The sequence below is a fragment of the Ornithorhynchus anatinus genome, chromosome 21 (assembly GCF_004115215.2).
Source record: "Ornithorhynchus anatinus isolate Pmale09 chromosome 21, mOrnAna1.pri.v4, whole genome shotgun sequence".
In the NCBI taxonomy this organism is placed as follows: Eukaryota; Metazoa; Chordata; class Mammalia; order Monotremata; family Ornithorhynchidae; genus Ornithorhynchus; species Ornithorhynchus anatinus.
This window is the reverse complement of record NC_041748.1, coordinates 12,792,248-12,808,523: the sequence shown is the minus strand read 5'-3', so window position 1 is coordinate 12,808,523 and position 16,276 is coordinate 12,792,248. Positions and strand designations below refer to the sequence as shown.

At 49.3% G+C, this 16,276-nt stretch overlaps 1 protein-coding gene across 1 annotated transcript in view; it reads left to right on the top strand.

The window, feature by feature from the left end:
* Positions 1-16,276, top strand: part of UNC93A (unc-93 homolog A) — a 50,042-nt gene that overhangs the window by 29,628 nt on the left and 4,138 nt on the right. The window contains exons 6-8 of the mRNA XM_016227886.3: positions 1,320-1,534; positions 8,465-8,600; positions 10,356-10,487. Of these exons, the coding sequence (XP_016083372.2) occupies positions 1,320-1,534; positions 8,465-8,600; positions 10,356-10,487 (483 nt within the window). The remainder of the gene's footprint in view (positions 1-1,319; positions 1,535-8,464; positions 8,601-10,355; positions 10,488-16,276) is intronic.

The window sequence follows — 16,276 nt, the reverse complement described above, 5'->3', positions numbered from 1 at the left end:
TCGCGGACACCCGTGCTGAAAAACCCTCTCTTACGGCCCATATTCGGAAACCTTCAGTTTCCCACTCATCTGCACCCGTTCACCATACGCATTTAGTAGTCACAGGAGTTAATGAGCGCTTACTTTATGCAGAGCATTACACTTAGCACTGAAAAACACGCACTAGCAGAGAAACACACACCCAATTCCATAAGAGTCATCGGGTGTCCTGATTTGGGGACACGGCCCAGCAATTTCAGGGGGTCTTCCCGGCACCCCACTCTAGGCTTGGCAGCGCACACTCATGTCCTGAAAAAATCACGCTTCTAGACTGTAAGCTCCTTGTGGGAAGAGAATGAGTCTGTTGACATCGTACTCCCCAAGCACTGCGTACAGTGCTTCGCACACAGTAAGCGCTCATGAAATATGATCGAATGAATAAGCGAAGCACGTTAGCTGAGCCGATGGGAGGGGTTTAGGGTTGAGAGACAGATGAGGATGAGGGCGGTGGCCAGTCATTTGAACTACGCTCCCGGTGACCGTGTCCGTGGCCATGGTCCGGCCGCTGTGGTAATCGGGAGCCCGGAGGCCCACCGAAGGGTCCCCTGGGCATGGTGACAAAGCCTTCGACTCAACCCGGGCAGGAGGGCTCGGCTCAGATGAAGCCGCCCGGCCTAGTGGATAGAGCCTAGGCCTGGACCTGGGTTCTAATCCCGATTCCAGAGCGACACAGGAGGGAGCGGAAGCAGAGGAGAAGCTTGCAACCAAGGTAGTGGGCAAGGGGCAGAGCCGTGACTGGAACCCAGTCCTCTGACTTGCAGGCCTGTGCTCTTTCTAGAGAGTCACACTCCTTAAAAAAAACAGAAGGCAAATTCTAGGCAGGTGATGCATCTGTGTTCTAAAGACTTTAGCAGCCATAGCTGCTGTATATATTTTCATTACCCTATTTATTTTGTTAATGAATTGTACATCGCCTCGATTCTATTTAGTCGCCATCGGTTTTTACGAGATGTTCTTCCCCTCGACTCTATTTAGTGCCATCGTTCTCGTCTGTCCGTCTCCCCCGATTAGACCGTAAGCCCGTCAAACGGCAGGGACCGTCTCTATCTGTTGCCGACTTGTTCATTCCAAGCGCTCGGTACAGTGCTCTGCACAGAGTAAGCGCTCAATAAATACTATTGAATGAATGAATGAATGAAGCTACGTGACCTCAGCTTTGGGGTTCGATAGATTAGGAAGGAAAATGTCATCATCCAAACTTTCTTTTCCAGGCTCTTGTAAAGCGGCTGAGGATTCTCATGGTTTTCCCGTTGATTTTCCTATCTCCTTTGTCCTCTTAGGGAGTGGAGTCCTGGCTGTCTTACTGGTTGCTATATTTCTGGATCCCATAAATGACAACCCACCGGAAAAGACCGGGGAGAAGAAGAAAGACTCCTTTTGGGGCACTTTCCTTGAAACGTTTCAACAGCTTAAAGATAAGCGGCAATGTCTCTTAATTCCCCTGACAATGTACAGTGGATTTGAACAAGGATTCCTTTCCGGTGACTATACCAAGGTATGGGAGCAGCGGGGGAGAGGGCCGAATGGTAATCCAAGGGTCCAGATGCGGGCCACGTGGATTTCTTATTTTCCTCTGATTTCCTACGTCTTCTAACGTGGTATTCTCACTTCAAAAAGTCAGGAATGCTAACCAGGGAATTGTCAGCAGATGGCATTGGGTCTCCCAGTTTATGAGACATCTAGCTTCTTGCTCCTGAATCGAATATCAACTTTATAGGAGGAGAGGAGAAATTTTGCATACGTTCAATCATGAAGGAACGGATATCTCCCTCTCTGTGCCTCGGTTACCTCCTCTGCAAAATGGGGATTAAGAGTGGGAGCCTCACGTGGGACAACCTGATTACCCTGAATACGCCAGCGCTTAGAACGGTGCTCTGCACATAGTAAGCGCTTAACAAATACCAACATTATTACAACGTGTCGCTGTGGTCAGTGAAGAAGCAGACCCACAAATACACACACACACAGTGCTTCTGACAAAAAATACAGTAAATGGAATTAGTTAGGCTCCATAAAGATCCTCTGTGGAGGTTTGGCATCAGCAGTTTCCACTGTCACTGAGAACAGAAGGTGATCTCCAAATGCAAAGCAGGATTGTACGTCAGAGAAGCAAAGGCCCTTTCCACTGAGGTCATGAAAAGCAGTGTAGCCTAGTGAAGAGAGCACTGGCCCGGGAGTGAGAAGGACCTGGGTAGAAGCAGCGTGGCTCAGGGGAAAGAGCCGGGGCTTGGGAGTCAGAGGTCATGGGTTCGAATCCCGGCTCCGCCACTTGTCAGCTGTGTGACTGGGGGCAAGTCACTTCACTTCTCTGGGCCTCAGTTACCTCATCTGTAAAATGGGGATTAAGTGTGAGCCTCGTGTGGGACAATCTGATTACCCTGGATCTACCCCAGCGCTTAGAACAGTGCTCGGCACATAGTAAGCGCTTAACAAATACCAACATTATTATTATTATTATTATCCTCACCCAGGCTCCACTATTTCTCTGCTGTGTGTGACTTGGGGCAGGTCATTTCACTTTTCTGGGCCTCGGTTCCCTCCTCTGTAAAATGGGGATGAAGACTCTAGACTGCAAACTCATCCCCTTAGATTGTAATTTGGGCAGGAACGTGTCTGTTCAGTGTTGTATTATTCTCTCTCAAGTGCTCAATACAGTGCTCTGCACACAGTAAGCGCTCAATAAATACGAATGAATGAATGAATGTGGGACACAGACTGTGTCCAACCTGATTAGCAAGTATCTACACCAGCGGTAAAACAGTGCAAGCCTAACCGTGCCACCAGGATAATGAATCGTAGAGCACATTCCCTCGAGTCACACAGCAAGGGAAGAAGAATCTCAGCTTGGCAACGTCTGCAGTAGGGGATTGAGGAAGATTTCTGAGAAGAATGTTGACCCCCCGTGGGTTCGGAACACTTTTCAGAGAAACACGGCCTAGTGAAAAGAGCCTGGGCCCGGGAGTCGGAGGTCGTGGGTTCCGATCCCGGCTCCACTATTTGTCTGTTCTGTGATCTTGGGCCAGTCGCTCAGCTTCCCTGGGCCTCAGTTGCCTCATCTTTAAAATGGGGATTAAACCCTCCTCCCTCTGACAGATTGGGAGCCCCGCGTGGGACAGGGACTCTGACCTAGTTTTCTCGAATCTACCTCGGTGCTCGGACAGTTTTTGACTCATACATAGTAAGCACTTAACCAACACCACTAAAACGCGGAGAAAGGCATATGGGTTTGAGGACAAGCTTTGTTCTTTTATCCTTATAATCCATTTCTCTGGATTTGGGAATTTATTCAGTTATCCTTTGAACCAGAGAGGCAGCATGGCCTAGAGGGAAAAGCAAGGGCCTGGGAGTCCAAGGACTTTTTTCATGGTATTTGTTTAGCACGTACTATGTGCCAAGCCTGTACTAACTGCTGGGGTAGGTTCAAGCTAATCAAGTTGGACACAGTCCTTGTCCCACATGGGGCTTACAGACTCAATCCTTCTTTTACGGATGAGGTAACCGAGGCACAGAGAAATTAGGGGTTCTCTTCTAAGGTCACACAGACAAGTGACAGAGCTGGGATCAGAACCCAGGTTCTCTGACTTTGAAGTCCATGTTTTTTTCCACTAGGCCACACACCTTCCCACGATTAGAATCTGAGTTCTAATCCCAGTTCACCACTTGTCTGTTATTGAATCTAGGGCAAATCAATTCATTTTTTTATGGTATTTGTTACACGCTAACTAACTGTTAGGCACTGTTAGATACAAGTCAGTCAGGTTGGACACAGATACAAGTCAATCAGGTTGGACACAGACCATGTCCCACATGGGGCTCGCTGCCTTTATCACCGTGAATTCCTCTGTGCCCCTGTTTCCTAATCTGTAAAATGGGGATTAAATAGCTGGCCTCCCTCTCAGACTGAGATAAGATTGCATTGAATCTACCCCATTGGTTAAGACAGTGCTTGGCACATATTAAACACTTAACAAATATCACAACAATACTAATAACTATTATTGTAAGTAACGATAACGTGCTCAAAGAACATGCAATTTATGGTGAAATTCACCATGTATGTCTTGAAAAGAACAATTTAGCTTAGTATAGTGCTTGACACATGTTAAACAGTTAAATATCACACTAATAGCAATAATTGTTATTGATAATGATAATGTACTCAAAGAACATACAATCTTTGGTGAACTTTACCTCGTATGTCTTGAAAAGATCAATTTAGAACCCAAGTTCAAGCCCCACTGAACATACACAAAGACTGTCCCTTGCTGTGAGCTTGTGTTTCTTTTACTGCGACATCTATAGGCCTTTTTGTTTTTGCTTTTAACTCCTTGTGTCACAACCTTTTCGGTGGTATCGCCTGATCGTAAGCTTTCTGTGAGCAGGAATAATGACTACCGACTCTACTGTGCTCTTCCAAACTTAAAACATTGCTCCGATTGATTGAAAGAAATGGCTTCCTGAGGTTCCATGTTAAGCGAGGTGTCCCTTCTGTGTTTTTCAATCTCACTAGCTGTGTCAGTGTCTCCAGGGTTTGTTCAGTTCACATGGCTCTAGCTACTTCAGTCACTTCCTCAGTAATTGGGACAAATGCCATGCCTTTACACACCGGAAGGCCGTCTATATTTTTCAGGGCCTCTTCTCCGATAGTAGAAGGTACGTTGAGGAGAACATTGAGATGTTCCAGAATTTCTTCCCTGTCTGGGATGAGGCTCTAAATTCTCTAAAATCCTCCCTTTTCTGTCCATCCAAACTGCAGCTGTGCTTGTCCTGTCCCGCCTTGACCACTGCCTCGGCCTCCTGGCCGACCTCCCCGCCTCTTATTTCTCCCCACACCAGTCCGTATTTCACTCTGCTGAACAGATCATTTTTCCGAAAAAGTTCAGTAGTGTCTCTCCACTCCTCAAGAACCTCCAGGGGTTGCCCATCCATCTCTGTAACAGACTGAAACTTTTTACCAAAGTTAAAAAGGTAAAAAGTCTGGCCTGGGAGTCAGAAGGTCATGGGTCCTAGTCCCAGCTCTGCCTCTTGTCTGCTGTGTGACCTTGGCAAGTCAATTCACTTCTCTGTGCCTCAGTTACCTCATCTGTAATATGGGGATTGAGACAGTGAGCCTCACGTGGGACAGGGTCTGTGTCCAACCTGATTTGCTTGCATTCACCCCAACGTTTAGTACAGTGCCGGGCACACAGTGTTTAAAAAATACCATAATTATTATTATTTAAAGCACCCAGTCAGCTCAACCCTCCCATCTCAACTCACTATTTCCTACTACAAGCCAGCAAGCATATTTCATTCTCTAATGCCAATCTGCTCACCTACTCTAACTCACCACCTACCTTTTGCACAGGTCCTCCCTCCAGCCTGGGATTCCCTCCCTCTTCATACGTAACAGGCCGCCACTCTCCACCTTCAAAGCCTTATAAAAATCACATCTGTTTCAAGAGGCCTTCCCTGCCTAAGCCCTACTTTCCTTTACTCCTTCCATCTGCATCACCTATGCACTTGAATCTGTCCTTTTTAATCACCTGACAGTCACTCCACCTTCTGCCCCACAGCATTTATGCACATATCCACAATTTATTTTAATGTCTCCCTCCCAATCTAGATTCTCTATGCCGTAAGCTCCTTATGGGCAAGAGACCTGACCAACATTTCTGTTGCACTGTTGTCTCCCAAGCACTGAGAACGGTGTTTGGCAAACAGTTAGAGCTCAATAAATACCACTGATGATGAGGGTGATGATGCTCTGCACACAGCAAGTGCTCAGTAAATACCATGGATCGACCGACTGGTGGATGGATGAAGCGGGAGCCACTCCATTCTTCATTTTTCACTTGTCACAGCCTGTCTGAAGCTGGGGAGGGTGAGTCCCACACAATAGCCTGGAGCTCGAATCCGGGACTTGGCCCAAGCAACGAAAGATTTTGGGCCTGGGAATTTTTTCCACCACCGTCCGGAGAGAAAGTTGAATCTTTGGAATTTCCGCTCTTCTCCCTGGCCCAAGAGAGTTCAACATTGGGCCCTCCTGGGGCAAAGGGGAGTGAGCAGGCGCTCTCTGCTCCTTGCTGATCTTCTCCTGGCACCAGCCTGGCCCTCCGCTGCAGGCTTATGCTCTCACCCTGCCCAAGGGGCTGGACCCCCACTCGCAAGGCCTAAGGCCTGGACCACAGGAAACCAGGATGGGGATCAAGAGACAGAAGCTACCCCGGCCCCTAGCCATGACAGGGGCCGTGTCCCAGCAGGTGATCACAAATGTCTCCAGGGCCTTGCACCCCGCCTGATCCTCCCCCTGTGAACACATTCACAGGTGGTGTCCAGAGCAGCTCTGTTCTTCCAGAAGAGAAACCATTTTGAAAAGGAAGTTTCAGGCACCTGGATTTGTTTATTTTCCAGGCTCCCCAGTGGACCTGAGCCATCTCCCACAGGAGGACCAAGCTGGAACTCCTCTCTAAGAAGAAAGCAAGGTCCAGAGGGCTTGGGAGACAACTGGACAACTGGTGGGGAGCGATGGGAACCCCATTCTCAACCACTGTGAGTCCATGGCCTGAACAAAAGAAGATCAGAAAACAACCATGAGCAAGATCCCAGAATGAGGAAAGGCCCAGGACCTGGTCAGGTTCTCTGCTAGAAGAATCAGAGATGAAGAGCTATCACCGCCAGAGAGAGGAGTTGACACGACAGAACAATACCAATTCTCCACATGGTGGGAGCCGGCTCAAGCCTTGCTATAGGCCAGCACAGCTTCCCGACGTTCAAGTTGCTCGGAATCATCTAAATGGACTCTTTCTTTGTCCGGCAGCAGTTTTGGCCTCACATTTGATCTTGGTATTTTCCTAGACTTTTCATGTTTCTCATCCAGTCTCGGATGGATCTCCACCTCTGCATCAGACAGCAACTCCTCACTTTCGGCTTTAAAGCACTCACTCAGTCACCTTGCCCCCTCCTACCTCACCTCGTTACTCTCCTACTACAACTCAGTCCGTACACTTCACTCCTCTAATGCCAACCTTCTCACTGTACCTCGATCTCATCTATCTTGCCGCCATCCTCTTGCCCACATCCTGCCTCTCGCCTGGAACGCCCTCCCAACAGAGAGTTACTCTCCCCGACTTCAAAGCCTTTACTGAGGGCCCATCTCCTCCAAGAGGCCTTCCCTAAGCCCTCCTTTCCTCTTCTCTATTCTGAATTGCCCTTGCCTTTATTCATCCCTCCTTCCAGCCCCGCAGCACTTCTGTCCATATCGGTAATTTTATTATTAATATTAATGTCTGTCTCCCCCCTAGACTGTAAGCTAGTTGTGGGCAGGGAATGTGTCTATTGCGTTGTTACGTAGTACTCTCCCCAGCGTTCAGTTCAGTGATCTGAGCACAATAACCGCTCAATAAATGAGATCGACTGACTAGGAAGTAACCAGCTCCCTCTGGATTTATACGAAGCTTTGGGCTCAAAGCTTCTTCCTCTTCCAAGTCCAGAGAGAGGAACAGTTTAGAGGGACGCCCAGAAGGCCCCCATCCCGTTGTCCAGAGGTCTCCCTGTCTGGGTGGGGGCAAGGGAAGGGCAGCCCCTTCACTCTTTTTTGTCACTGGGGCCACCATGGAGCCAGGAACAGCATGGGAGAGGACAAGGGAAGGGCCTCCTTTGACTGTAGTTCTGCCGCGCCTTGCCACAGTTCCCCCGACTCCCTGAGTCCTCTGTGGCGACAATCAACCGCCGAATCAGCCAGTCGCCCGGTTCCCTTTCCGATGGCGCGGCAGCAGGAGCTGATGATTTTCAGAAAGGGAGGGGTCCAGACGGAAGAGTCTCCCGTTATTAGCCCGGAAGGTCCATGAGGACAGGGATCGTGTATACCAATTCTATTGTATTATACTCTCCCAAGGTCTAGGACATAAGCACTCAGTAAATAAGTGAGATCGGTTCGACTCCCTCTGACTTCAGAGCCCAGAGAGTATCCCCGCTCCTGCCTTGTGCCATCAGTGATAAGGTCTGGTTTGTTTAAAAACCTCAAGTTCAGTTTAGTTTCCTTTGGATCTACTGAACTGTCGCAGCTGCTTAGTGATGTGCTCTAGCTGAACAAACAATCACTAATAACTATTGACCGATTGATCCGTTGAAACCCTGGGGCTTCAGAAGCTCTTCCCCTGAAGAGTTAAGATGACAGGCGCAATCTCGATCCCTAGCATTAGAATGAAAGAATGAATCTGAGCAATTTTCCCCTGCCCCAGCCCCCTGGCCAGTTTCGAGCCCCCACGCTCTCTCAAAGATAGTTACTGAATGCTTACCGGGTGCGGAACACTGCACTGAACGTGTGGGAGAGTACAACATAACAGAGCAGGGTAGACACGATACCTGCCCTCCAGGAGTTCACACTCTGCGGCAGGGGAATCTCACCCACACAGATATGATATTGCCATTTTCTCCCCTTTAGTCCTATGTGACCTGTGCCCTGGGAATACAGTACGTTGGTTATGTGATGATCTGCTTTGCAGCCACCAATTCAATCTGCTCCATGCTGTTTGGCAAGCTGTCCCAGTACACTGGCCGAATAGCCCTGTTCCTCCTAGGTACGTAACGGTGTGGCCACCTCCCCTCAGTGCAAGAACGTCAAAGGGGAAGCGCCCCGGTGCAGCCGGGGAGAATCAGCTGGGACCTTCCGTCCGACGGAGCCAAGCAAATATCTTCACCTTCCCTCCCTTCCCACGCTGTGGATTTGTGCTGTTGGGAAATGACCGAGATTTAGATCTGGGCAGGATCTAAAGAGGTCAGAAGCTTCTAGCAGCAGCTTCCCAAGTTGACTGTTTAAAACATGATTTGGGGCGGGGCTGTGAGCGGTTATTAAAAAGCATTTAGGAAGGGCCTGCTGCATTTGACAGTCTACTAGCTGTTGAACTAAGTGAGCCAAACTGAGGAGGAGGAATGTGATTGTCTGCTCCTTCTTGACTCCCTGCCAGTCAGACTCCAGTCTGGTTTCAGGGGAAAGTCACAGCCCGAGAACGGCTAGGGTCACTTCCCTATCACTCCTCCCCGTCTCTGCCCGGCCTCATGTTGACCTCTGGGCCGGGAAGGAGCATCCCGCCCCATCTAACTCTGCAGAGTGGAAGGATCCCTTCCACCGAGACCCAGAGGAGGCGTGGGATGGCCGTTGCAGAGCCTCTGAGAGGAGGGGATACCTTCTCCCATCAGGTCCCAGGAGGGGATCTAAAGAAGGCTCAGAGGAGCGCGATCTGGGGTCCTCGGTCTCCGTGGCCTGAGAGGGGTGAGCCACGGAGGGGCCGATAGTGAGGGTCTAGAGATAGAAAGGGGGAGACCGTGGACCCCCGGCGGGAGGGAAGCCACAAGACAGAGGACGGTGGCGGCCTAGTTAGCCTGATAGGCCGAGAAGATTACCTAAATGCCAGGAGCCGGGGCAGAGTTGGAGACAGCGGAGGATGGAGAGAAGGAATTCAGATGTGCTGGGGCCTTGAAAACTCCCCAGGATGCCTCAGACACAACCCCAAAAGACCAATCAATCAATCAAGCAGCAGTACATAGTGGCTCCTTACTGGGTGCAGAGCACTTTACTAAGCGCTTGGAGAGCACATTATAACAGAGTTGGTAGACGTGTTCCCTGTCCACAAGGATTTTAGTCTGGAGGGGGAAACAGATATTAAAATAAATTTTGGATGTGTACGTAAATTCTGTGAGGTTGAGGGTGAGGTAAATATCAAGTGTTTTAAGGACACAGACCCAAGTACGTGGGTGAAACCGAAGGGAGAGGGAAAATGAGGATGTAGCCTGGAAAGACCTCTTGGGGAGATATGACTTTAGAAGGGCTTTGAAGGTGGAGAGGGTGGTGTTCCTATATAATTATATAATGATGGCGCTTACTATGTGCCAGGTACTGTACTAAGCGCTGTTGTATATGAGGGAGGAGGGAGTTCCAGACCAGACCAATAGCTAATTTTCAGTTAAGCCTGCTGGGAGGCCGCAACAAGTCCGATTTGGAAACTGAAGGGCGACTTTCTTGAAGACCTGTCCCCAAAGTAGACATGTAGAAAGCCAAAAATGAATTTAGAGCCAGCGGAAGAACACTAAAGCAAAGAAAATATCGTCATTTCTAAAGGAAATGCCATTGACCTTCCCGGAGAAAGAAGAGTCTCAGTATAGTGTTCTGCACATAGTAAGTGCTCAATAAATACGATCGAATGAATAGTCCAGGTCTGAAGAGACCAAGAGAATCGGTCCAGGAGATGCAGAGCCTCTAAAATCAACTTTGCTTTCTGCTCTCAGCTCTAATCGACCTTCTCTTCTCTCTCCATTCTCCGTCTCTCCCTCCCCAGGTGCCGTGATAAATCTTTCCTGTATCATTGCCCTTTTGCTGTGGAAACCCCATCCAGATATGTTTGCCGTGTTCTTCATATTCCCGGCCCTTTGGGGCATGGCTGATGCCATCTGGCAGACCCAAACCAATGGTAAGTCCCAAATGGTTTTCTTAAATGGGAGTGGTTTGGCAGGCGCAAGAGGTTGGAGGCTGGAGAGATGAGGATGAGGCATGGTAAGTTTGCGGGGAGTGAAGACTGTGATGTGAAGGGAGTGGAGAAGTAGGAAGGAGAGAGTTGATTGTGGACTGTAAAGCCAGAGGTTACAAGTTTCTGTTAAAGATGGAAAGGGGTGGATAACCACTGGAAGTTTCTGAGAAGTGGGGAGATGAACGTTATGGAAAAGTGATCTGGGCAGGAGAGTCGAGTAAGGACTGAAGAGAGAAGAGTTTTTAGTCAGGGAGGTCAACGAGGAGGTTGATGCAGTCGTCAAGATGGGATATGACAAGGGCCTGGACCTGGGTGGTGGCCGTTCGGATGGAGAGGAAGGAGTGGAGCATGGAAATGTTGTGGAGGAAATACAGAGTAACCGGGTTACTGGGACAGCACTTTAAGTTCGAAAGAAAGGGAGGAGCCCAAGAATATACCCAAATTTCAGACTTGGGAGAAGTAGGGGATGGCAGCGCTCTTTACTGAAGTTGGAAAGTTAGATGGAGGAGAGAATTTGAAAGGGAAGATGAAGAATTCAGTTCCGGTCATCAACCGATCCATCACTGGTATTTACTGAACCCCTACTGTGTAGAGAACACTGAACTCGGCACTTGATGGGGCAGAGGCTTTTTTATGGTATTCGTTAAGCGCTTACTATGTGTCAAACACTGTCCTGAGCCCTGGGTTAGGTGTGAGTTAATTAGGTGACTCAAATGGGGCTCACAGTTTAAGTAGGAACGAGAACAGGTATTTAAAACCCGTTTTACAGCCGATGGAACTGAGGCACCCAGAAATGAAGTGACTTGCCCGAGGTCACACGGCAAGCAATTGGCAGAGCCAGGATCAGAACCCAAGTCCTCTGACTCCTAGGCTCATGCTCTTTCTCCACAGTTGGAAGACCCATTCCTTGCCCACAGTGAGCTTACAGTCTAGAGGGGTGTATATGAAATTTGGCGGGGCATCTAGATTACAAAGGAGACAGACAATGGTTGGATTCAGGAGACACCGAAGTAGAGGTGGTCCTCGAAACGGGGGGAATGGAGTGAGGATAGAAGGGGATCCAAAACAGAAGTGGAGTGGGAGTCAGAGGAAGGGCTAGAAAAACAGATGGAGAGAAGTGGTCAGAGAGGGAAGAGGAAAGCCAGGAGGGGAACCGTGACTGAAAACCAAAAACAAAGTCAGCTAGTGAGAAGGGAATGGTCCGCACTATCAGAGGCAGCCGCGAGGTCAAGGTCTATTCCTGGAATCGCCCTCCTTTCCCCGCCCCTGCTCCCCAGCCTCCTGGGAGAAGATTAAACATTGAACTTTCACCGGGCAGGGGGTCAGTTTTCCGGTTCACTGCCCCCGCCCCTCCCGAGTCCACGTCCCCCAGTCATAACGTGGGATCCCGGCTCGGAGCTCAAGGTCATCCCCGCTTCTCGCGGCTGTCGGTCCCAGAAAGCCGCTCTAATTCCGGAGCGAGATTCGAGAGAAAAAGTGATCTTCCGTGGGGAAGGACCCATCCGACGCTAGGTCATCCAATAATAACGATAACAGTAACGACGGCTGTATCTGCTGAGCGCTTCCTATGTGCCTGGCACTGAAAGCGGATCCCAGAGGGTGAAAAGTTCCAGTTCTGCTTTTTCCTATGGTATTTGACAGTCGCTTACTAGGTGCCAGACACTGTATTAAGCACTGGGGTAGATGCAAGCTAATCGGGTTGGACGCAGTCCACGTCCCACGTGGGGCTCACAGTTTAATCCCCATTCTACGGTTGAAGTAACTGAGGGACAGAGAAGTTAAGGGATTCTCCTAAGGTCACACAGCAGACAAGTGGCAGAAAGCGGCATTCGAACCCAGATCCTTCTGAGTCCCGAGCCCGTGCTCTACCCGCTAGGCCACGCAGCTTCTCATACTGTGGGTGGGTCCTCTGTCCTACAGCTCCACTTCGCCTTTGAAAACCTTCACTGTAGCTTAGCCTCCACCCGCGACCGACACGTCTTAAAGCCCAGCTGTGCTGTCTTCCTGACCCGGGCTCCCGGATCCGTGGCCGGAAGCTGGGTTTCCTTGGGTTCTTGGAATCCATCAGTGATCCAATGAATCAGTGATATTTATTGAGCACTTACTCTGTGGGAGACATCAGCTTTCCCAAGATTTGACCCACATGGTCACAGGAAGAAGGAGAATCAGAGAACACAGAACCAGAGGGGATGAGCGAGCATTTTTTTCCCTTTTTCACATGGCATTTGTTCAGCGCTTACTACGTTCTAACGTCGGAGAAGGTACAGGTTAATGAGGGGACACCGTTCCAATCTCGCAGGGGGCTCCCAGTTTAAGTATGAGAGAGAACAGGTATCTCCATTTTGCAGTCGAGAAAACTGAGGCACAGAGAAGTGAAGCGACTTGGTCACGGTCACACAGCAAGCAATTGGCAGAGCCAGGATTAGAACCCAGATCCTTCTCACCCCTAGGCCCGGGCTCTCTCCACGGGCCCATGCTGTTTCTCATTTGAAAGCGCCGACCTGAACCGGGAGGAAAACCATCGGAGGCAGCGTGGCTCAGTGGAAAGAGCAGGGGCTTGGGAGTCAGGGGTCATGGGTTCTGATCCCGGTTCCGCCACCAGTCAGCTTGTGTGCCTTTGGGCAAGTCACTTCACTTCTCGGTGCCTCGGTTCCCTCATCCGTAAAATGGGGACTACGACTGTGAGCCTCACGTGGGACAACCTGCTTACCCTGTACGTACCCCAGTGCTTAGAACAGTGCTCGGCACATAATAAGCGCTTAACAGATACCAACATTATTATTATTATGATTATTATTATCCCCGGGCTGGGCTGCAAGAAGTGAGCCATTGCTTCTTAGATAAGCAACAGGACATTATGGCACTTAGTAAATGCTTACAATGTGCTAAGCGCTGCGGTAGGCACAAGGTTAGGAGATGGAACAAGCTCCCAATCACACACGGGATTCGTAATCTGCTCGGCAATTACTATACGCCAAGCACTATGCTAAGTGCTGAGGTCGAGCTGATTCAAGAGCGTGGCGTAATGGATAGAGCGTAGGCCTGGGAGTCAAAAGGTCTGGGTTCTAATTCCAGCTCCTCCACATGTCTGCTGTGTGGCTCTGGGCAAGTCACTTCACGGCTCTGTGCCCCAGTCAGCTCATCGGTAAAATGGGGATGAAGACCTGGAGCCCCACGTGGGACAGGGACTGCGTCCAAACCGATTTGCTTGTATCCACCCCGGCACTTAATACAGTGCCTGGCACGTAGTAAGCGCTTAACAAATACCATTATTATCATTATTAATAATAATTGTGGTAATTATTAAGCACTTATTAAGTTCCAAGGACCGTACCAAGCACTGGGGTAGCTACAAAACAATTAGGTCATGCCCAGTTCCTGTGCCACATGGGATCCGCAGTCCAAGTAGAAAGAATGAGTTGGGATTCCTCATTTTACAGATGAGGAAACTGAGGCACAGAGAAGTTAAGGGATTTACCCAAGGTCACTCAGCAGGCAGATGGCTGAGCCTGGGTTAGGACCCAAGTTGGGACCCAAGAGAAGCGGTGTGGCTCAATGGAAAGAGCCTGGGCTCGGGAGTCAGAGGTCATGGGTTCTAATCCTGGCTCTGCCGCTTGCCAGCTTTGTGATTTTGGGCAAGTCGCTTAACCTCTCTGTGCCTCGGTTACCCCATCTGTAAAATGGGGATTCAAACCGTGAGCCCCATGTGGGACAATCTGATCACCCTGTATCCCCCCCAGCGCTTAGAATAGTGCTTTGCACAGAGTAAGCACTTAACAAATACTATCATTATAGGTCAGTGCAAGCAGATCAGACAGAGTCTGTCGCCACAGGGGCTCACAGTCTAAAGGGGACAAAGAATAGGTACGCAATCCCCATTTTACAGAGGAGATAACTGAGGGCCCATTCCGCTCGTAATTTTTTCTGTCAATGGCATCTTTCAATGAAAAACAAACATCTCCGTATTAATACACCTTCCACTCTATCCCGAGACACATCTATCAAACAACCCCATGAACAAATTTACCCCCTCAATTACTCCTATAATCCTAGGTTTTTCAGTTCTACCCCTCATTATAATTTTCCCATGCTTACTATTCTCAACTTCCAACCGATGGATCTCAAACCGTATAATTACTCTTCAACTCTGATTAGTCCGCCTTATTACCAGACAAATAATAATGAGGCATAATAAACAAAGTCAAATATTAATCACATCAATTACAGTTATTGCCTCAACCAAATTTCTAGGATTTCAGACTTTCTACGTTTCCCCCTACTACGCGATTATCCCTGTGATTAGGAACAGTCTTTATGGGATTTCGTAATAAACCCGAAGCCTTTTTAGCCCATTTCCTTCCTCAGGGTACTCCAACCCCCCTAATTCCTATACTTATTATTATCAAAACGATCGGCCTGTTCATTCGGCCATCAGCACTCGCAGTCTGACTCACTGCTAATAGTGTGTGACTGTGGGCAAGTCACTTCACTTCTCTGTGCCTCAGTTACCTCATCTGTCAAATGGGGATTAACCGTGAGCCTCACGTGGGACAACCCGATGACCCTCTATCTCCCCCAGCGCTTAGAACAGTGCTCTGCACATAGTAAGCGCTTAACAAATACCAACATTATTATTACGCCTTTACCAAGGAAACACTGCAGGCTTGACCTGGAACTCAAACCCACGTTTGTTTCGTTTTAGGGCATTCGTTAAGCGCTTACTCTAGGCCAAGCACTGTTGGAAGCGCTGGGGTGGAGACAGAGTAATCGAGTTGGAATGAGTCCCTGCCCCACGCAGGGCTCGCCGTCTTAATCCCCATTTTGCAGATGAGGTAACTGAGGCACAGAGGAAGTGAAACGACTTGCCCAAGGTCACACGGCAGACCAGGGGTGGAGTGGGAATTAGAACCCAGGTCCTTCGGGCTCCCAGGCCGGTGCTTTTTCAACTAGGCCGCGCCGAGTCCCAGTTCCGTGCCGCTTCTTCTAGGCCGCACAGCTTTTTTTAGGCTGGGGTCATATCTAAGGGTGGTTCAGACAATCCTGCCGTGGTTGGAAGGGATTTAGTTTGGCATATCTGCTACTGCTCTCCGACCCGAGGTGACTTCGAGTGAAATCCTGCCATTAAATCCTGGCTTAATGCCACGTTTTATTGTTTGTGGATGCAGATAAGCGACCTGATAGGTGAAGAAAGAAATTGTCCGAGCAGCGCCTTTGCGCTATTGCAGAATCGGAAGGAGCCAGAAAGCCCTGGGTTCTAATCCCCACTCCGCCGCTCGTCTGCTGCGTGACCTCGGGCAAGTCGCTTCACTTCTCTGTGCTTCAGTTACCTCATGAGTAAAATGGGGATTAAGACAGCGAGCCCTTTGAGGGACAGGGACTCTGTCCAAGGGAGAGGGACAGAGAGGGAGGACAGAGGGAGGGAGAGACAGAGACATAAAGAGAGACAGAGAGAAGCTTGTGGAACTTATCTTGGCATTGGAGATTCAGTACTTGTTTCCCCTCCTCGACTGTGAACCCCCTGGAACAGTGAGCTCGCTGTGGACAGGAGTGTGTCTGTTGTTATACTGTGCTCTCCCGAGCACTTAGTACAGCGCTTTGCACGCAGTAAGCGCTCAGTAAATACGACTGAATGAATGAAAGACCGTGTCCAGACTGATTAACTTGTATCTGCTCCAGTGCTTACAACAACGCTTGATGAAGAGAAATCTCTTAACAAATACCAAAATAACAGT